Here is a 22,934-nt window from a genome sequence, read left to right on the forward strand (position 1 = left end):
ATCAGAAGTCAAATCCAAACCAGTAATAAACACAGGCTTTCTTTATATATGGCTGAATTGCCCCAATCAATAGATTGCCTGGTTGCCTCTGAACAGCAGGTTATAGCATCAATTTAAGAAATTATCCTTTTGACCTCAAATTATCCTTTTGATTCCCTTTTCTTTCAGAAGAAGCCTTACTGCATTACTCTATTCCCAACACTTCTCATAATAAAGCAAAACATATTCTTGGAATTAAAATGGACTCACCATACAGAAGCAGATTGAATAAAGAGCTGAAATCCTAGACCTCTGGTGATCAATACTATTAATATCAAATCATTAACTAAAGAAGGCAGTGTTCAACCTCTAGAAATCTGTAGATTGTCTTCAATTAATCCTACAATCAAAAGGCTTGTACTATGAAACAGAGAAATATTACAAAAGGAAATCAAAGTAATCCATTTTTACTGTCTCTCTCCTGTAGTCACTAGGTGACATTACCACCAATGGCATATCTAGTGCTACTAGAAACAAAAAACAGCTTACAACCAAAGTGTAAAAAAAGCGTGTAACTCAGAACTGAGATTTATTTCTTTCTGATTTTGTCACAGTGGCTAAGCTGCATAGTTACTGTTTAAAGACTATTAAAAATCACATGAAATCACTTCAAATACAAAAATTTCCAGAATCAGAACTACCACCTTTAGATCTCAGGCACACTTGATAATTTCTACTTTGAGAGAAATTTCAGGCTATACAAAGTCCTTGACTGAATTTACACAAAATACTCATGAGTGTTGTGCTTTTTTGTTCCAAGGATGTGTCAGCCATTGAAGTTCTGTATTGAGCACTGAGAATTTCGATGGCACTTATTTCTTAAAACATGCTTTTGTGTTACAAGTCTGGCTTCTGCTTAAAATCAAGTTGCATTTATTTTGATCTGTGTATCTGACTATGTACATACAGGAGAATAAAAGACTCACAGATGAGTTGAATACATCTTTCTGTAATGAAACACACACTGAAACTATTTGCTCTATCCTCGTATACTATGAGAATTAATTAAAGTATTCAAAGTTTACTTTAGTTTTACACAGCACAGCAGTTAAACCAAGCTGGTCAGCTGGAAGAACAAGTCACAAATCAAAAAGGAGCCACATGTAGCAAGGAACAGGGTCATTTTTTATTCTGATGTTTGAGATGAACTGCAACTGCAGAACTATTACATAAGGAACAAGAGATTTTAGAAAAGGACTGAACTTCAGAAGATTTATAAAATACTACTGTTTACGAACACTTTTACATGTTTAGTAAAATATCTGAAGACAATAGTACAAACTTGAATTCTGTGTTAGTATCAGTTCTTCCAGGAATAAATGATGACAAATTCCTTTAGTAGCAGACCTGTACCTATTGGTTTCTTGAAGTCAAGATGAAGGCACTTGAGGCAGTAGTTCATGTTTGGACTCAGGTGTTTATTATTTCTTATCAGTGAAACAGCCTCACAACCATGAGTTCTGCAGCCTTTCATTACAAAGGCCCAAAATGGCTAACTGTCTCTTGTTACAAGGTCTTTTAAGCCTAAACTATCCAATTCAGAAATGATACCTAGATTATTTGCCCTTTTAACCCAACAACTGATCCCTGGAAACCTGCAATGTGGACTTTTCTGTCCAACTACAAAACATCACCCAAACCCATGAAGAAGAAGAAGAAGGTGAAGAACAACCTGCCTCCACCCTAAAACCTCCATCTTGGTTCATATTTATTTCTATATTCTAAAACATCAAACTCTAAGATTTCCACTCTCTGATATTACACACTTCTAACCAACTATACACCCATAATCCCAGTGCTATTAATAAATTTTGAAGGCCTTCTCCACAGCCTCAGGTCAAATGCAGTGCTCTCTTGTGGGTCTGTGCCTTTCAGCACAGAAAGTGTAAAATTCTCAGCCAGGGTTCCAACATGTACATACATGTTTCTTGTTTTCTTGCTTCCCTACATCAATTCCTGTTGGTCTGACACTCAGTATTCTTCATCACCCTGTTTAGCCTATGGCAACAAAACAGCCACGTGTATTTTGAGAGAAAAAGACACTGCAGCAAAAACCCAACCCATCCCTCCTCTTAGGCTTCCATATCAAGCCTAACTTTATTAAAGAACATAAAGCAGTAGCATGCTAATTTTGTCACTAAAAAGCATAACAGATTGTACTGTATAAGCATGCAATTGTAATTTCAAACTGTCATTATTACTTAAAAGTGAGCTAAATCATTACCTCTTTTATTGCTCCTGTTGAACAGCTTTTCTTTAACATGAAAAAGAAATGAAGAAATGCCAAAACTGCATTATTCTTAGAGTTCCTTTCTATTTCAGTCTCCCTCTAAACCCACCCTCACATTACCTGCTGTATGAATTTGAACCTTGCCCAACATTTCAATTTTGCTGGCAAGCGTGCTTCAAGAACTTGCAACATGTCAAGCAACAAAAAAAAGCCCCAACATGTTCAGCAACACAAACTCCAACCAAGAAACAAGAGTGTGGTGTGGATACACTTATGAACAAATTTATGCATTTACCCTTCTTAATAAAGCTTGCATTCTGTGATTTATTCTACTGAAACAGACCTTCAGAACATCCAAGACTTTTGCTTGCACAGGTGTACTTACAACAAAAAGCTTTTGAGAACAGAAAATACTTGTTCTGATTTTACCTGGACTATGAGCAGTCAGAGTTGCAACAGACCTACTTAAAAGTTGAGCTGCTAAGTTCAATAGTTACAGCATTAAATATCCCACTTGGATCTAGTACAATTCACAGTATTTATCAGCACTTCACTTTAGAGCTAAACCAGTCAGCTTTTGTAAAAAAAAAAAGGCAATTTTCCCCCTCCATTTTATTTTTAGCACACTTAGATCAAATTATTATTGAGTACAGTTTTATGCCAACAAGGCAGATACTCTGGTAGGAGTCTGTTATAGACCACCCAACCAGGATGAAGAGGCAGATGAAATATTCTGTAAGCAGCTGGGAGAAGTCTCACCAACCCTAGCCCTTATTCTCATGGGAGACTTAGACTTACCAGATGTCTGCTCAAAGTACAACACAGCAGAGAGGAAACAGTCCAGGGTATTCCTGGAGTCTGCAAAAGAGACTTCCCTTACAGAGCTGGTGAGGGAGCCAACTAGGGAAAGTGTCCCCTTAGACCAGCTGTTTGTGAGCAGAGGAGGACTGGTGGATGGTCAGAGGCCATCTTGGTCACGGCCCTCACAAAATGAGAGTTTTCAGTTCTCAAAACAACAACAGGCATCAGCACTACTGCCACTATGGACTTACGGAAGGCAGATTTTGGCCTGTTTAGGAGCCTGATTGAGAAAGTCTTTTGGAGGGCATCCTAAAGGGCAAAGGAATGCAGGAAGGCTGGACATTCTTCAGGAAGGAAGTATGAAAGGTATGGGAACAGGCCATCCCCATGTGGTAAAAAGACAAGCTGTTGAGGAAGACTGGCCTGGCTGAACAGACAGACCTGGCCAGAAGTAATGATAAAAAGAGTTTGTGATCTTTGGGAGAAGAGGCAGGCAACTCATGAGGACTACAAAGATGTCATAGATTATACAAGGAGAAAATTAGGACCAAAGCACAACTAGAACTTAAGTTGATTACTGCTGCTAAGGGCGATAAAAAAATGTTTCTATGAATGTTGCATTAGCAACAAAAGGAGAGCTAGGGAGAATCTCCATTCTTTACTAGAAACAGGGAGAAGCATAGTGACAAAGGATGATGAAATGCCTTATTGCCTTCATTGCCTCAGCTCCTCTTAATAGTAAGACCAGTTGTTCTCAGAGTACCCGGCCCCCTAAGCTAGAAGACTGGGATGGGGAACAGAATGAAACTCCCATAATCCAACAAGAAACAGTCAACCAGCTGCTACACCACACAGACACGACTCCGTGGGGTCAAATGGGATCCAACCAAGAGTCCTGAGGGAGGTGATAGAAATGCCACTTTCCATCATTTACTAGCAGCCCTGGGAACTAGTGAGGTCCTAGTTGACTAAAGGTCAGCAAATGTGATTCCCATCTATGAGAAGAGACAGAGGAGCTGTGAGAGTAGAGGCCTGTCAGATTAACCTCAGTGCTGGGAAGGCCATGGAACCGATCACCTTGAGTGCCACCACTCTGCTCATGCAGGACAACCTGGGGATCAGGCCCAGCCAGCACAGGTTTGTGAAAGGCAGGTCCTGCCTGACCAACCTGATCTCTTTATGTGACCAGGTGACCCTCAATGAATGACAGAAAGGCTGTGGATTTCATCTAGGTGGATTTTAGTAAAGCCTTTGGCACCATTTCCCACAGCATTCTCCTGGAGAAGCTGGGTGCTTGTGGCTTGCAGGGCTACATCGTTCATGGGATAAAAACTGCTGGGATGTCTGAGTCCAGAGAGGAATTGTGAATGGAGTCATGTCCAGCTGGTACACAGTCACAAGTTGGGGGAGCCCAAGGGCTCAGTATTGGAGCCAGCCCTGTTTAATGTCTTTTCTGATGATGTGGATTAGGGGATGAATACACTCTCAGTCACTTTGCAGCTGACACCAAGTTGGGTTGGAGTGTTGATCTGCTGGTGGCTCTGCAGGGCAATCCGGATAAGCTGGATCAATGATGAAAGTTGGTCAATGCCAACTGTTGAGGTTCAACAAGGCAAAGTGCTGGGTCCTGCACCTGGGTTATTGCAGCCCCAGGCACTGCTACAGGCTGGGGGCAGTAGCTGGAAAATCGCTCACTGGAAATGGATCTGGGGATGTTCATTAACGGCAGCTGAACATGATCCAGAGTGTGCCCAGGTGGCCCAGAAGGCCGATGGCACCCTGGCCTGGCTCAGCCAGGTGTGGCCAGCAGGAGCAGGGCAGTGACCGTCCCCCTGTTCCCAGCACTGCTGAGGCCACAGCTCCAATCCTGTGCTCAGTTCTGGGCCCCTCAGTGCCAGAGAGACATTGAGGGGCTGGAGCGTGTCCAGGGAAGGGCAGCGGAGCTGGGGAAGGGTCTGGAGCACAAGTGCTGTGAGGGGCAGCTGAGGGAGCTGGGGGTGTTCAGCCTGGAGAAAAGGAGGCTCAGGGAGAAGCTCATCACTCTCTGCAACTGCCTGACAGGAGGGTGCAGCTGGGGGGGGCGGGGGGTGTCAGCCTCTTCTCCCAGGTAAGAAGGGACAGGACAAGATGACAAGATGAAATGGCCACATATTGGGTCAGGGAGGTTTCTGTTGGGTATCAGGAAAAATTTATTCACTGAAAGGGCTGTCAAACACTGGAACAGGCTGAACCCACTTCCAGGGAAGTGGTGGAATCACCATCCCTGGAGGTATTTAAGAGACATGGACACATGGCACTTTGTGATGGGGAACTCAGCAGTGTCAGGTTAGCAATTGGGCTCCATGATCTCCTCCATTCCAACTTCAATGATTCCAGGATTAAAAGTCACTTGTAGATCAGTCAGTAATTTAGCTCAATATGTTTCTTTTCACAGTAACTTTCTAATACCACCTGCACAAAACTTACACTGTTAAAAAACTAAGATTAATATTCTGTTCCCTCAATGAAAGTTAACTACAGTAACATTATTCATTTTTTGCACATTTTGGATCCTGTTAATGGTTTGAACAGGCTGAAACTTGGTTGAGCACTTGTAGGCTCAAAAATCACTTGTAGGCTCAAAAATCAACACTTATATGCAGCCACAAAAATCCAAGTTGTCTTCCTCCCAGCACTCCTCCAAAAACCCACACTATTTCAGATCTTCCAGTTAAGCAAGAAGTTTTGGACTGTGATAAATTACAAGGAAACAGAACATTCTATACAAAGGGAACAAAATCTTATTTCAGCTTTATTAGTACATCATCTTTGATAGCACATATCATGTGAGCTAACAGCTCAATTCAATGTTCAAGTTTTTTAACTAAAGGAAAAGAAAAACCCCAAACCAAAAACCTCAAAACCACAAACCAAAAGCAAAAAAAAGAAAAAAAATCCAACCACAAAACCACCACACACCCTTTGCTGACTTCAGCTGAATTTAGTTCACACATCAATGTGTAACTGCAGCAAAGCCAAGTTTATGCATATTGTTAAAAAAAAACCAATCTCAGACCTCAATGAATCAGCTACAGAACGCATACTGGATCACAACAAAGCGCAATACTTAGCAAGCATCAAAGTATGCCTTTTTCCTGGATTGTCCTTTTATTTTTAGTTGCCAGTCCTAAGTAACTAAGATGTGTATTGATGAGATTGGAAGAACCATTGTGCCACCCTAGTCCAGTTTCAGTGAAGAAAGGTGGTAACTCTACACAGATGGCTGCAATAAACCTTGAAGTTTACAAGCCAGACAAGCATGATTGCTTTTTAATTTTTCTTCTCCATATGGCTCACTAAAAACTCCTTCTCCCCATTATTTTTTGCTCTTTGCCAAGTTCATATTAAGCTAAATATTAATGCATGGGTTTATTTACTAAAAAGAAACCAAAACCACCAAGAATGACCCCTAAAACCCCAATCTAAACTAAGGAATTATACAAATTTATCTATACTATTTCCTTTGTCCGCCACTGATATACCACATATTGGACCAGAAGACTAACATTTTCAGTCAGGCACCAAAGTAGAGAGTCTTACACCCTGTTTCAGGCTACTCCATTCAGTGAGACCTGTGATTCTATAAACAGAACAAGAATGCAAATTCCACAAACAGAAGATTATGATCACATACCCACAGGAGCGTACACAAGCGGGATTGGGGCTTTTTCGTGGTTTTTGAAGCAAATATCTCAAAATACAATTTAAAAAGTGAAATTTTGTACACTTTTTAAACGCACTTCTTGAGGACTGTAGTCAATCAACTTTCTGGATTTTAGATTTAGGATTGTTATATTTTTTGAGCATCACCATAGCTGAAATGATGATGTGCATAAAGATTAACAGAAAAACCTAAAGGGCCTCTTTTCTGAAGGCTCCTAACAGAATCTGGACTCAAGACAGACAAGAATAAACATTATGCCTTATTACTCAATTATTCTTGCAACGACTTTGTTTAATACCCACAGTGAACTTACTATAAAGAAGAGTATTAGAAGAAAACTCTTAGAAGCTTTAGTCAAAAATTTACAAGTAACATTTCAGTAAAGCCTTAAAATTTTATGTTATTTCTCCTGTACATATAGGTTTATGTTCACCCACCAGGAAGTTCATTAAAATATTGTTTGTTTGCATCATAGGGTAAAAGAGTAAAAAAGCATCATTTGAACCTAAGATATTTTTACTGCAGACAAAACAAAAGGACCAAATGCCCACTAAAGTTGCCCAGAGCAAGGCAATATAGAATTCACTAATTTGTCCACAGGAAATGTGATTTTGAATTGCAGAGAATAGTATTGACAGTAAATGTAAAAAAAAGGCAAACTATACAACAAAAAACTAATGCACACTTCCCCCAAAAAACCCAAAACTAAAATCCATAACCTACCACACAACCAAGAAACTCCTCTAAACCCCAATCCCATTCAGTACATCCCAAGCATAAACAAAATACTTCACAGAATAGAGGCTTGTTTTGACAAAAAAGTACAACTAGATTCTGATGTCAGATGGAATGATGCCACATGCATCTATCTTTAGTGCCATCACTGATTTGCTTAATTAACTCTTGGGAAGCATCTACCTCACTTCCTCCTCTGAGCAGCCACACCATGACCTGGATAAGAGAATGAGTTTAGCTGAAAACATATAATCACAGAAAAAGCTGATATATGGCTTATAACATAACTCCACAACAACTATGCATAGCTTCAGCTACAAAACCCAGAAAGACTATTTCAAACAAAATCTGTAAACAAAGCTTGCTTTCACTCTTCAAACTCCATCTCTTCCAACATCCATAACCTCATTAGGCTCTGCCGTCTTCCCTTACTCACATCCCATGTGAGTTCAACAACTGAAAGGGAAAAATTAAGACTGACTATAGCACCAAGAACTGGGGAGTACCGCTGCTGACAAAACACCATCCCTATGTACCAGTGTGATGAACTCACATTACAGCCACACTTTGGAATCAGATGAGAAGTCAGCGTCTTAAGACTCCTTTCCAAAATCAAACTACATTATAAGACATGCTTTCCCAATGGAAATAAGCTTCTCTCTGTTCTATCTAGTTTCCTCTTCTCAGTTCTAGCTTGCTCAGAAACCCATAATTACAGAACACCAAGAGTACAAATATACAGGATGATTTCATAGACAAGGAGCAATTTCTTCTATTTTGAATAGGATTCCCTGCTATTATGACTTAGCACTCACCACATACATTTAAGAAACCTTGTCATATACTGACTGAAATGTAATTACTGTATTACACATCCAGTAACCTGTCAGAGCTTCATAAAATTTAAAAGAAATTGCATCAATATGATCACAACTGCAAGCAACAACCAAGAAAACCGATATATGTTAACCAGGCATTCCAGTAAGGCAGATCCCTGGATGAATTACTGACTACATGCCACACTGTAGAGTACAGCACAGACATTTGGAGACCTTACTCAATGTAAGAAGGTCATGGAATATCACAACACAGGACTAACTTAAGTAAATGAAACAGACTGCAAAAATGTAGTAGGCTGACCCTGGTGGGTCACCAACTGCCCACCAAAGCTGTGCTATCTCTCCTCTCCTCAGCTGGAGAGAAAATATAACAAAAGGCTCGTGGGCTGAGGTAAGGACAGAGAGAGATCACTCACCAGTTACAGTCACACACAAAACATGATGCAGGGAAACAAGTTTAATTTATTGCCACTCAAACCAGAGTGGGATAATGAGAAATAAAAACAAAATCTAAAAGTCGCCTTTACCCCACACCTCCTTCTCCCTGAGCTCAGTTTGACTTCTGATTTCTCTACTTTCTCCCTGACATCAGAGCAGGGGGCAGGGAATGGGGGCTGCTGCCAGTTCATCACACACTGTCTACTCAGGGGAAGGGCCCCTGCTCTAGTGTGGGGTCTCTCCCATGGGATGCAGACCTTCACTAACAGCTCCAACATGAGATCTACCCATAGGCTGCAGACTGCTCCTGTGTGGGTCCTCCCCACAGCATGGGGCTCCCTTCAGGAACAGGCTGTTCCAGTGGGGATGTCCCATGGGCTCACAAGTCCTGCCAGCAAACCTGCTCCAGTATAGGCTTCTTTCTCCATGGTGCCACAGGTGCTGCCAAAAGCCTGTTACAGGGTGGGCTTCCCATGGGGTCACAGCCTCCTTCAGGCATCCACTTGGTCTGGCATGTGGTCCTGCAGGGGACGCAGGTGAATCTCAGGAGCTGCAGGGGAATCTTGCCTCCAGAGGCTGGAGCACCCCCTGCCCCTCCTTCTGCACTGACCTTAGTGCCTACAGGGCAGTTCCTCTCACATACTCTCACTCCCCTCTTCAGCTGTTCTGCAGCAGTATTTTTCCCTTCTTCTTAAATACATTGTTCCAGAAGAACTACCTCTGTCACTGATGGCCTTGGCCTTTGCCAGCTTCTTACAGCCAGATGGCAGTGGCCCTGTGAGACATGGAGGAAGCTTCTAGTAACTTCTCAAAGAAATCATCCCTATAGCCCCCCCACTATCAAAAGCCTGCTATGCAAACCCAGCATAGCAACTTCCTTAATTGCTTCTTTTTTTTAATCATAAGAAAATTCCATCAAAAGAATAAACTTTGTTTTGGGTAATAGAGAAACTTCAGCCCCTTTACAAAATCACTGTGTCCACCAGGAGCTACATTAGATATTTTGCTGTTCTGCAGAAAAAACATCTTATGGAGGATCATTTTAATAGGAGGAAGGGAGGATGTGGTATCTCCAGCCTTGGATGTTTTCCAGACTTGGCTCAACAGGTCACTTCGGACCTGATTAAGCTTTAGCAACATTTGTGTGGTTTCAGCAGAATGGTTGGATGGATGACCAACCTTCACTAAGTACTAGGTTAGATAGATAATACTAATGACACTAATGGCTATGGTTGTGAACTTCAGGAAGAAAACTGAGAAAAAGCCAAACCATGTCTAGATTACTTGTTGATTCATGATTCTTTGTACTTCCAGTCAACTTAAGAGCCAAACAATGCTGAGCTGTCTATGCAGAATAAATCAACCTTTACTGCTGTGAGAAGAAAGCTTCCCCTGAGCTAATTACTCAGGTGTTTTTCAGAATCAAACAACTGTCTCTTATTATTTATTTACTAATTGCTACATTTGAAACAACATATTCAAATCACAAAATCAGTTACAGATGGTTGATAATCTTTAAAGAAATCACAACTCTGAAGAGCCAAATACTTCTCTTTTGGTTACTGAACTGTTGTGCTATGCAGACATACTGTATGACAGAGCAAAATATGGTATAAGCATCTGGCATTCCAATACTAGGAAGTAAAGCATGGTATATGCAAAAAATTTAGTAGAATATCAAATGACCGTTTCAAAGCATGGTTGACACTGACATTGTTCAGCATCACTGAAATTGAGTATATGAAGAAACATAAGCCATCTTCCAAATACACTGCTACTGCTCCCTTCTTTAATCACATTTCCATTCAATTCAAGACCTACATACACTGAGTAGGTTCAGTAAATCTAGTAGATCATTTAGTACATGTGTCCCATCATCCACAAAGTATTTTGTTCTAGAAATGGATCTTGCTTGGGTATTTTAAAGCACGCACACATCACTTTATCAAACCAGCACACTTCCATTTGGAGGAAGCAGCTCCCAAATACCAGCCAGACACAAGTGCAGATGTTCTTTCTCTTTCGAGGTGAATGCACCAACGGAAGTATTTGCATCCCAGCGTTTCTACAGACGGCTCCCCTTCTGCAGACACAGCAATCACAGTGGGCTTCACAAGCAATCACAGTAAGCTTCAGAAACCAAGGACTACACAATCTAATTAGGAACAGCAAGTATTGTTGGCTTTTATTAAAACAAACAAAAGGCACAGGACACAGATAGGTCCTGATATGACACGAAGGAACATTTACCAGTAAGAAAGTACAAAGCAAGCACACAGCACGAGGAAGGAGGAATCAGCAGCTCTTGCACCAGAGATGGGACTCTTGCTAACTTCCACAGGGGCCTATACAGCAGAATCCAGCCAAAAGAAAGCAGCTGCAGCACCATAGTTCCCCAATGATACAAATTTACTTTTGGTCAACTGCTAACTGCAAAGAACTGGGGAGAAAAAACAGGTATATAGAGTGAAAGGACAAGTAAAAGGACAAATGGGTACTTTTTAGATGGAAGGCTCAGAATGGTGAATGCTGGAAAACATTCCTAACCCTTCACTTGAAAAATAACATAAACAAGAAAATGTATGAGTTCAGGATATGAAAAAAAAGGATGGCAGGGTTAACTGAAAAAATGCTTCTATTCCAGGAAGATCCTGCAGATCTTCAAATTTCAAAAGAAGTAGTTTCCAGAGAAAAAGACAGCAATCTTGAATAGAACTAGAAATATGTACCAACTGTTCATTGTCACATTTAAAGTAAGAACTGAGCATCACTGAATGCAAATAATGGGGGCCAAGCTTAGTAGAGATGGAAGATGTTTCTTCAAGCAGTGGACAGACAACCAGTGAGACAGACTCCCTGCCAAAGCAAGCAGCCAGTGCTAAAGGGGGCTTCAGGCACAGACAACACAAGTCTGGGAGGACAGCTGGAAGCCAGCAAAGTTCTCAGAGAAGAGTATTTGCTAGAAGAGCAAAGAGATATGCTTGTCCTGCTTAGTCTTTGCAAGAAATTTGCTCCTGACCACTACTAGCAACAGGCCAGTTACCTGGACAGGCACCTGGACTAGGTTTGTATAAATGAGGGAGGTTTCAAGTCATGCTGTTAACAAGCTCTCTTACAAAAGCAATGTCAGAAGGGCCCAGCAGTCACTAAATTTTAAAACTGAACATCTTGAACATCTCAAACAGCTCAAGAACAGCAAAAAGAGACTTAGGGAGAACAACATAGCTACTTCTACTGCATCCCTACTGCCAGTACTGCTAGTTTTTATCTCCACTTCTATCATGTATCATCTTCTCATTTTTTTCCTTCAAGTATAGTTTAGATGTGTTACTCAGAAAGATACCTCTATTATAAACAACACAACACTATCATCTGATTCTGCATTGCAGCCTTGCTGTAAGATTCACCTAATCTAAAATGCTGGGCATCAACACGAGCTAAAGAGCCTAATAGATTTGACAAATAAATGTTTTCTTCTTCAGCAGAAATATTGCCTCAAATGGTATGCAAGATTTATACTAACCTAAATGAAAACCTACTAGTCTTAATGAAATGCAAATGAAAGGACTGTGGTATAAAGTACAGTGTGACAGCACCAGTTGCTACTGCACTGCAGGCTGTATACATTAATTTAATATAACTCTTTGGTGTTTGCTTACAAGAATTTGCATCTTCTTTACTCTTCTTCAGCTTGCAGAACAGACAAGATTTTTAGCTGGCAGTCAAGAACTGAACTGCATCCTATACAAGAGAAGAACACCTTTTATCTAAAGTGTATCTTGCAGTTTGACTAGATGAAGAGAGACAGTATGTGCATAAATACCTGCATACAGTAGTTGAGGCTGGAAAGTTTTAACCAACAGTGGGCACGTAACTGAATGGTAGCACTCAGTTTTTATATACTTCAGTAAAGTATTCTAAGGTCTCATAAGTTCATGTCCCAGCTGCAGGTAAGGCCTACAATGATCAAATATATTTATCAGGAGAAATCAGAAAGAAGTCATATAAGCTAGTTAAGAAGAAAAAGCACCATGCATCAGCGAAACTGTAGGTCTATTTATACCTTCACCTTTGTCTTTCACATAAAGAATTTTACAAATTTATAGGAAAATTATGCAAAGATCCTGCATCCAAATTATGGCAAAGTAAAAAGCATCAACACCAGAATCTCCTGTATTTCAAATAAATTCCATACAAACACTCATGCACAAAACAAGAGCTGAACTGTTTCTTGCGAATATAAAACTTCTTCCCATAAACTGATTTATATAAATTCTATCCATGACAAAAGTCAGAAATTTTCACTTTATTGCCACTCCCTCAATTATTTGGTAAGTTACTTGTTACCTTAGCTTGGAAACCACTTAAAATCCCCCTTAGGTTTCAGAGAGCAAGCATTTTGAGGCCATTTTAAAATAAGGTCAAATTTGCCACAGACAGGAGCCTATACTTCTACTCTAACAAGATTGCAGAGCAAAGGAATCAGTTACAGTTAGTTCATCCACAATCTCTGAGTTGCTCACCATCACAGCATACACAGGATTCAAACTGTAGCTGTCAGCAAAAACTACACAAATAGTTGCACCAGAAGAAAACAAAAGCTTCTGCTTCCCTGCTCCCTACTCCAACACAACACTAAAATGGAAAGTTGGAAAATGGGTACCACAAGGATGAGGCTGATTGACTGATTCTTTTTTCCTGGATATATTACCACATAAAACTGAAATTTAATTCATTAAGAAAACAATGAACTCTCCAACTTCCTCAACAAATTTGCATAACACAAAGCTGATCATGTCAGGACCTGTATGACAGCGTAATAAAAAATGGGGACAATTTTGAATTGCAAACAATTTTTAAAAGCATGCAATTAAGACTTCCTTTGACCTTGTTAACAAGGATGCTAAAATGTTAATTCTTAACTAACTGTTTATGCTAAAGTCTGTTTCATATTTTCTCTTCCTTATGCCTAACCAATGTCTAAATTACCAGGATATTGCTAAAAATCCAATAGATCTCTTTCCTGTTATTAGTAATTACAGGAAAAATAAAAAGACAAAGCCAAACCCTCACAATCATAATGATTAACAGTTATAACGCTACAAATCTGGAAGTTCCTGCCCTCTGTTACCTACTAATTATTTGGTCCCAAAATCTTAGGTCTGCTTAGTTTCAGAATTAAAAGCTCATAAAAAGTGAAAACATGAAATACCAGTTATGAAAGAGAATGCTTACTTCAGTTCAAATGTTATACTCACTGGCCAAAAGTAAGTGATATACATGGTCAGAAGTTAAGTGTGCATGTGTTTAGAGGCCGAAGGTATAAAAATGAAGCACAGGTCCATGCTGATGATAACATAATTCTGTCAAAAGCAGCATAACAAAAAGCTCTCAAAAATCTATCCACACATAAACTGGACACAGGCAATTTTAGCTTAGTCAGGTACTTGTGTGCAAATCCATGTAACCACAGAATCTGCTATTAACTGTTTTTATTGAAAACTGGAAATATTTAAAATATTTCACTGTTAAAAGAGTACAATTCATCGTGACCCAAAACCCATCACTGAAGTCAATGGACACCTAAAATCCAGTTACAGCACAGTATTACTTTTTTCTGCAAATATGTTTTTCTTATATTTCTCTAAAGATGACATAGAACACACTTCAAAGCAACTTTATCACAGCCTTTAATACATCAGATTATATCTTTTTAAGGATATATATTTCATATCCTTGACTCATGCAAATCTGGCTGCTCTGAGAGTGACAAAAATTTTGTAAATAAAAATCACTACTGAATTATTTGTTCATTGGACATTTAGGTCTATTAATCATATCAACTGCACCAACAGCAACAGAGGAAGAAATTTCTCTTTTACTGTATTTTTCACCATTCTAAAGAGACTACATGAAATGTTGCAATCACAGTAATTGCAGAGGACTTGCCAACCAAGCTTTTCAAATAAGTACAACGAATTAGAAAAAATAACTGAGACGTAAGATCCAAAAAGAAAATATACCTGTGAGCTGCATTTATTTCCTTTAATCAAATAATTCAATTTTGCCTGCAAACCCATGATTCTCTCCTTTCAGATGCTTTATTCAACCATAGATGTCTAACTTGATAACATATCCAGTAAAAGCAAAAAAGTTAACTTGCAACAAGGGAATCAGAAAGGTAAGGCAATCTTGAAGTTGTAACACAGTTTAAAACAAATCTGTGTAGTGCAGACAGAATTCCAACAAAGTTCTGAACAATTCAGAACTCACTGGAGATAAACTAGCAATAGTTAATGACCTTTACTTGACTTTCCTATAAAACAATTCAGCAGAAAAAAACCTGGCTTCACAACCTCGGTGTAATAATCAGTAACTGCACTGAACCCCTAACACTGATCTAAGTTACCAAACAGCATGTCAGAGACTCAACAAAAGAGTTCTGGTCTTTCACTGTGACGCAGCAAAGCCTCGTTAGCAAAATTAAAGCAAAGTCCAAGACTGTTTTCAAGACAGCTTTGTCTCCTTAGCAACTGGCATGACCGACAGGCAGCACACTGGTAAAAGTCTTACTTTACAAGGCAGCTTTGTATTATTACTTTGACTTAACCAGTAATTTAGAATACTAGCCTGAAACACAGCCTGAAGTAACTTAGCTAAAAGCCAAATAAAACAGCAACAGAGTGAATCCCAGAAAACAGACTCCAAGAAGCACTTCAGGAGGCCATGGAACAGCGACACAGCTTAGTCACGCCTTACAAAAACTTTTGTTCTCCAAATAAAACTTCAGTTTTATTTAGCAAAAAGCAACGATGAGGTCCCGTTTTCCTATTAAAACCAAATTTCCCCCATGCTGTAAATGCCTATTCAAATGCTTAACAAAAAATACAGTTCATCTGGTAAACTTCCCGAAAGAGCCTGACATCAAAATCAGGTTCAGCAAAGTGTTTGGGGGACAGTGTCCAGCCAGTACCTGGCATCTATCTATTAACATTCCAATACAACATTCCTCCAAGAATTTTTTCACATCATGCTAACCTCCCCATGCTGTTAAATTCCCCCTAGACACAATTCTGCCATTCTCTGAGGCCAACTACAGGCACCTACCAGAGGACTGCTACTCACAGAAATCTCCCATAAATTTCCTGCATTCAAGCAAATTTTCTTTATAATTTACATGAGAAACTGAGTCAGGTAAATAACAGCATTTACATAATCACTCACAGCTTGTTGTCATGGGGAGAGGGAAAAATAAAAAGAAAAAAGCACACCTTAAAAAAGGAATATTTACTCAAATAGCAAAAGACAGCAAGTTCCACCCACCATTATTGAGTTTTACTGCACAAGTATATGAGAAGCGTACATACAATAAATGCAAGTGTGTTGGAATGCATAAAAACACAAGGACACAAATTAATATGAGAACTGAGCAGCTATCAGTTTTAAAAGGTTAAACTAAATTTAATTACATCATCTGTATTTGTTTCCAGCTATGAAGATAAACACATGCAGTGCTCTGGCCGCATATAAAGAGACGATGAACATCCCTAGTTTTGGATGACAGATCTCTGTTGCTGTTTACCACATTTTTGTTTCTCTTTTCTTTGGTTGGTTGCAGAGGAGAGGTATCTAGTCTTAATCAAGATTGCCTGTAACTAAGACTAGTTTTAACAGTTAATCTTGTACCTCAGCCCTGAGCAACACCTCTTGCTGTCCTGAGCATCACCCGCTTAAGCACCTGCATCCAGTGCTTACGTTCCATACGGGAAAATGTGTCTTTGAGAGCAACAAGAACTCTGCTTTACTTTTACCTGTGACTTAATTTAGGTCCTGATGTTAAATATTTCAGCACTCTCAGTGCTAATAAGTTACTTTCTCTGAGGGCTTAATCTAAAACCAGACAGAATGAAAAATCCAATTTGCTTGCTGTGTCAGCTTTTAAAAATTTGCAGCTGTTGTGTCACAATTGCAGGGGGAAACTGAGCAAAGTATAAATGGTGGCTTTACATTTTGAATTTTAAAGCTACTGTTATTTTTTCATTTCCAGAAGGAGAAAGATAAGAGATTAAGAGATGAATCTTTTAAAAGTTGGTATGATTTTACCCAAAAAATGCCACCGATCAGTTCAACAGCATTTACACATTGGAAGCTTCTTGCAAAAATATGATGTAGTAGTGCTCAGTCTTACCTCATGGGAATTTTCAAATTAAGATTCTTTTATTATTTTACTGCTTTCTATCAAGCAGGAATTTCCATCATGTAACTGAAGGGTTAAGCCTACCCTGTGCTACAAGCCAGATGACTACTAAAAACCCCACTACTGTAATTCTTTGCCATCTTCCGCATACAGGAAAAAAAACAGCAAAAGGATAAAAATCCAGAAGACACTCATCTTGTTTTATATCAAATTCCTGTTTGTCTTTAGAAGTCAAGACGTCAGAAAACAGCAGTAGTTCCATAACAGTGCAATTACACTCATAGAGCTTAATGCTACAATTCTAACTTAAATTTAACCAGAAGAAATATTTAATATGTAGAATTGCAGAAGTATCTTTTTGTAAATATGAAATTCTGATTAAACCTGTATTTGAATACTCTTCTTATTACTAATCAGAGATACTTTAGTACTTTAATTATAAAAGACTGGTTAAGACTTAGTCACAATTACAGCTTTCACCACAATAAAAATTTTTCAGATAACCAGTAAGATAAAACTGATCTCAAATTTGATTCAGGAGATAGGAAAGCAGTGCTACAAAGCAGTACAAGATACCTAAAGCACATCATCCCAAAATCAGATACTACAACGCACAAAGACTATTTTTATGAGAGATATGTGAAAGACAAAAACCCATGGGAAGAAGAAAGGTTCAGATCAACAACTAATTAAAAAAAAATCTTCAGAGAGGATTTAATTATTAACTTCCAACTAGGTGCCACAGAAGCTGTATTTTCCCCAGTTCTATGTTCTTCCGAAGATAATAAATGTCAATATGCTTATAAATTAAAAATACCCTATTTATGAAAACCATGAGATATGTTTTTGATTTACCTAAAATCATATCTCAAGTGCTTTTTGGAACAGTCTTATAAAATCACCATGGTACAGCAGGGTACTACTGAATGCATGGATAACGTTGTTTCACCAAACAGAAGGAAATGTGTGCCACTGCTTTCACTGATGCCCAGTCTCAGTGCTAACACAAATGAGGCACATTTGCCCTTATTCTTCCTCAGCCCTTTCAAAGGTATTGAAATGTTCAGTAGAACTGCGAATTCCAAAAAATTTGTGTTATTTCCTTTCACAGGACTCTTCAAAGTAAGAGGTAGAAGAATACACACGTGGTAGTAACACACGTGGTAGTACTGTGACTGCCTTCCCTTAAATTGACAAAAACATACCACAGCAAGCTTTCCTTTGAAAGCGTTTTAACTAAAGTTTTTCCTTGATACTAATGATACTTGTGACACTAATTTCACTGTGTCGAAATGTTCTGAAACTGACAGTGCCCCCGGTTCCATTTTTTCATGCCTTTTCTAGGGAGATCTTTGATCTTTTGAGTATTCTCTTTAACAGTCAAATCATCAATATAAACATGCAACTGACTTGACATATTACAAATAGAATTTAGCAACCAAAGATCTTCAAAAGTGGAGAAGCACATCAAAAGCAGTGGCTACAGTTTTGGCTTCCAACAATGTTGCTATTTTACTGACCAGCTTGCTTGAACTATAGAACTACAAGCAAAAATCATATTGATGACTCTGAATACACACTTCACTAAATTAAGGTATTCAATAAAATATGCAGCTGTGGCTGCCACTTTTCCAATGAACACCTTTTGTCCTCGAAAACTAGGATTACTTTGGTGGGGTGGGAAGACCAAGGGGAGCAGAGGATATTGGTGTAGTGGGTAGTACCAGTCAGGGGTAAAAACAGGATGCAAGAGAAGTTTAACATCATCACTGGATATTTTTTATGTCTGGCAGAAGGAAATTCAAAAAAGACAAAACCAAAAATCGCAGCAACAAACTTCCTTGTCTTAACACTAGTTGGTTTTGTAACACCCAAAACCACACCTCCATATGGAGCACATGAGAAATGTGTAACAGTAATCTTTTTTCCTGTCAGATGGATAAACACCTCAAACACACTCACAAATACTAATGAAAACCACCTTGGCCTCCTTCAGGAAGTCATTCAACACTTCACAGAAAAAAATAGGAAGTTGTTGATAAACTGCTTGCAAGAACTACTTCCTGTAGGAAAAATAATTACGAGACTTGTTTGCTGGACAATCAGTTAACTTCTCCTCACACTACAACAACAGAAGTATTACACAAGCTCTGTAAGAATTAAGAGCATAACTCTAATTTAAAATGATCCAAGAGTAATTCTAAAACTGAACAAAATTTGTTTATTCTTTCTGCAAGCTGCTGTCTGCTATTCCCATTGCACATTATCTTTTGCCTCGAGAGCGATTCCCTATCTTTCTGCACAGTTCACCGAAATGTCAAGCAGCAGCTGGCTAACAGGAAGTGGTTAAAAAGCAATGCAATTGACATCACCACACAAACCAAGCTCGGCTTCTTTACTGTATGTTTAAGAATGGGCTACATCAGTGAGAGATGACTCAGATGTGACCACTTACTAACCAGCAAGTCTTAACTTATGAGCTCCACTGAAGGAGCAGTATCACTAAAAAATAGTTTTACCAGCTGTACAGTTAGCAGGCCTTAACCCACTGCCCAAAATCATCACTAAGGGAAAATGAAACTCAGCATTACTACCCATAACAGTGAGATGAATTGCTAGTAAGTGGAATTCTGGCAAATCATATGTTGGGCATTCATACATAAGGGGGTCTATTTATCCAGATGATAGTCTAATTTACAAGAGTAGTTCTTGTTCAAACCCTATAGTACTGCCCTCACCTTGTTTTAATGTGCATGGCTACATGGGGTGTGTATATAAAATATCTGGCCAAACAACTCTGTGCATCTATCTCTATAAATACACACACAAACAGATGATTAAGTATTTTCTCTCCCATATACACTATTTTCATTTCTTTGCACAAATTACTGTGTTTGCAGTGCTTGACCCACTGATTAGTGGAAGTGACTGTAATTCCAGAGTGTATTAAGTATGGTACTCAATTTTGCATTATTCTCTTTGTACTGTAGCATATTATGATAACTATAACCATAGGGCTTACTGACATCTGGAAAGAATCTAATATTGTTACCTATTCTGCAAAGATGTTTCTAGAGCCTGATTGCCAGACTGTTCATGGAGCAATTGGAAACAAGGAGTGATGCAGCCAATGAAGAAAAAAAGCTGAATACTTGAAGAGACTCTAAAAATCTGCATATGGTAGAAGGAACCACATTAAAGGTGATTTAGAATCAGAAATCTTAGTACACACATTTCAAGAAAATGTTTAAGGTATAACCAGGCAAGATGAGAGCTTTAGCAGGCTTGTAGGTGTGAACTAGAACTTACCACTCATCACTGGAAAAAACCTTTAGTATAAAACTTGCTACTCAAAACTAGTCTTAAATTTCTTTCAGCTTGCTATACATACAGAGCAAATGTTGTGCTAGTACTTTAATTGCTTTTTACAAATCTCAAAAAACTCCAATGAAGCTGGTGGATCTTACCTGCACATAGTACTAAGCAACCTTTTATGAACAAATGTTCTTCAAGTGTGAGCAGAGCTGTCCTCATTAGACTCTCCCATACCAGAGTATCACCCAAGGAAAGCCAAAAGGAAACAGCCCATTACACTGTTTAAAATCTCCCGAGGTCAGCATGTGACCCAGCAGGGAGAGGTTCAAAAAGCACAGCCTTTATTTTTTTTCCTAACAACCTGGTTTGTTTCCACTCCTTTCCCCTTCAAGACACATCCTTCACAGCTAGCAGCTCTTTCAATCATTTACTTTGGATGTCTGCTTGAGAACAAACGATCTTGCTCATGCAGATGAGTTTGCCAGACTTGTGTGTACTTTCCAGTCTCAGGCTCTTTATTGTTCTTGCTGAAACCTGACCCTTTGAAATGGATACCAGGACACCAAGAAAGGACAAAAAAACTTGCAAAAGAAAAAGGAAAGATTTTTGTGGTAATAATCAAACTGCAGAAAAAGCTTTCCAAGAATAAATCTTTCAGTCTAATTTCACCTGAATGAGCACAATTAAAAAAATTCATTAGAAGAACAGGAAGACAATTTTGTCTCTTAAACTCTTTGATCTTCTGTAAAATTGATAGTGCTATCAAGAATAAACACTTGTGGCAGTAAAACTTTAAAATCAAATATCTATTTTTCATGCTTCATAAGGTGCTCTTTAAGAGCTCTCACTAACACAGTCAAAACAAAAATTTGTTTTTCATTTCAAAACTCATTCTGTTCTTTTCTCAAGGGTCAATGAGCTACACTTCTCAAATGGCATAAATTACACAGTTCAAAAAAACCTTCTACTTGCTCCTGCTGAAGAGCTCATATTCTAGAGCATACTGATCTGTTAAACTTCACCAAAGAAAATATCACATCTTCAAGATCTATAGCTAATGCTTATTTTCACATTTCTAATAGAGAATGACTGTGTTCAAAAGGGAACCTCCAGGCTCAAAAAATTTCAGACAAGTACTGCACCCTCTTTTTGGTTGAAAAAGAAAAGGCAAATTTCTCTGTATGGAAATACCACAGCTACAGGAACAAGAAACATTTTTAAGAAGTTCTGCCAGTTCAATTTTCATTGCAGACAATGTAGATTTGTTATTATTTTTGAAGCTACAAGCTCAACTATTTCAATCAGATGCAGGTATTAATCACAGTGTTTGAGAGGGAAAGGTAGTAATAAATACGTTTTTCTGGGCTGAAACAAAGTAAGTAACACTGTGTTACGTCTTGCCACTCTGCAAATGACATACAATGGGTTATTTAGAGACTTGCTGTTAAATAAAAAGTTCAAAGTATAGTCAAAGTATTTGAGGGCAAGTTATGGTCTTGGTGGGCACATTTTCAGAATGAAGGACAAGTCCCTGCTGTTTTCGAAAACTGCACAGAATAAAAGAAAGTCATTCCTGATGGACTGGGTGTCACGTCTAACTTTCTTCAGCTATGGAAAAGGTGATACTAATTTCACTGTGTGGGAAAGTTACAGCTCTAGGAACATGAAACAATGTTAGAAATTCTGAAATTTCCTCTTCATTGCCAGGAATGTAGATGAGTTAATTTATAAACACAAATACAGTAATCAAACAGATATGTTAATTACCTCAGGAAGAGAGAGTAGGCAAAAAACATTTTGGTTGTGTATTTAAACAATTGTCTTTAATCAAAATATTAGAAGTCCTGACATACTGTCACTCCAATACTCTCTAAAGTTAACTCTGTATTTTTACATCTGTATTATTAAAATGAAGTAAAACGTATCTTGACCTGCATGATAACTCTGACAATATTCAGCAAATCCAAAAGTCTCACTGTTCAAGAACGACTATGCTAATTTCACTAATTTTTTTAGTACACAATATGATGGATAACATTCTTTAGATAAGATTAAGATAGGACAAATATTCATAGAGTACCATACAGTTTTCAGAAACAGCAGAATTGATATGTGAGAAACACTGAAGTGGTAGGGTCCCCTACTTAAAATCACAAAGCATGTTTTTAAAAATACATATTCTAAACACAATGAAATTTACTGACATTCTAAGATGGTAAAAAATGTACATATCCCAACAAAAAAAAAAAAAAGAGACAGAGATACAGCTAATTAAAAAGAAATTTTACTTACTTAAGAAAGTATCTCTGTCCAGATGGTGTCTTGGCCATCTCCCAACCCGGTGGCAAAGGTACATCATCAGGGATCTCGAAAGAAGACTGGCGGAGGTGTTGAGAAGATGGAGCTCCAGGCCCAGTCACTACTCCAGAGGGTGTAAGTGTCCCTGGAGAAACAGCTCCCAGCTGCAGTGATGCTGGAGAGGAATGAGCTCGGACATGCTGTGGGGTCAGGGCTCCTGCTGTCCCGGCATCAGTGCTGGCCTGCCAGGAGTGAAATTATTTTTATTAGGATTCCTATATTTCAGTAGAAGTGCAGCTGTCAGAAGACATTTCGCTTTAAAGGAACATTTCAGGAGAG

At 38.7% G+C, this 22,934-nt stretch overlaps 1 protein-coding gene across 4 annotated transcripts in view; it reads right to left on the bottom strand.

The window, feature by feature from the left end:
• YAP1 (Yes1 associated transcriptional regulator) overlaps nucleotides 1-22,934 on the bottom strand; it is an 88,333-nt gene that overhangs the window by 61,962 nt on the left and 3,437 nt on the right. For all 4 annotated transcript variants that reach the window (XM_064718516.1, XM_064718526.1, XM_064718536.1 and 1 more), the window contains exon 2: nucleotides 22,590-22,837. In XM_064718516.1, the coding sequence (XP_064574586.1) occupies nucleotides 22,590-22,837 (248 nt within the window). The remainder of the gene's footprint in view (nucleotides 1-22,589; nucleotides 22,838-22,934) is intronic.

This window comes from Zonotrichia leucophrys, chromosome 1 (genome assembly GCF_028769735.1).
Source record: "Zonotrichia leucophrys gambelii isolate GWCS_2022_RI chromosome 1, RI_Zleu_2.0, whole genome shotgun sequence".
Classification (NCBI taxonomy): Eukaryota; Metazoa; Chordata; class Aves; order Passeriformes; family Passerellidae; genus Zonotrichia; species Zonotrichia leucophrys.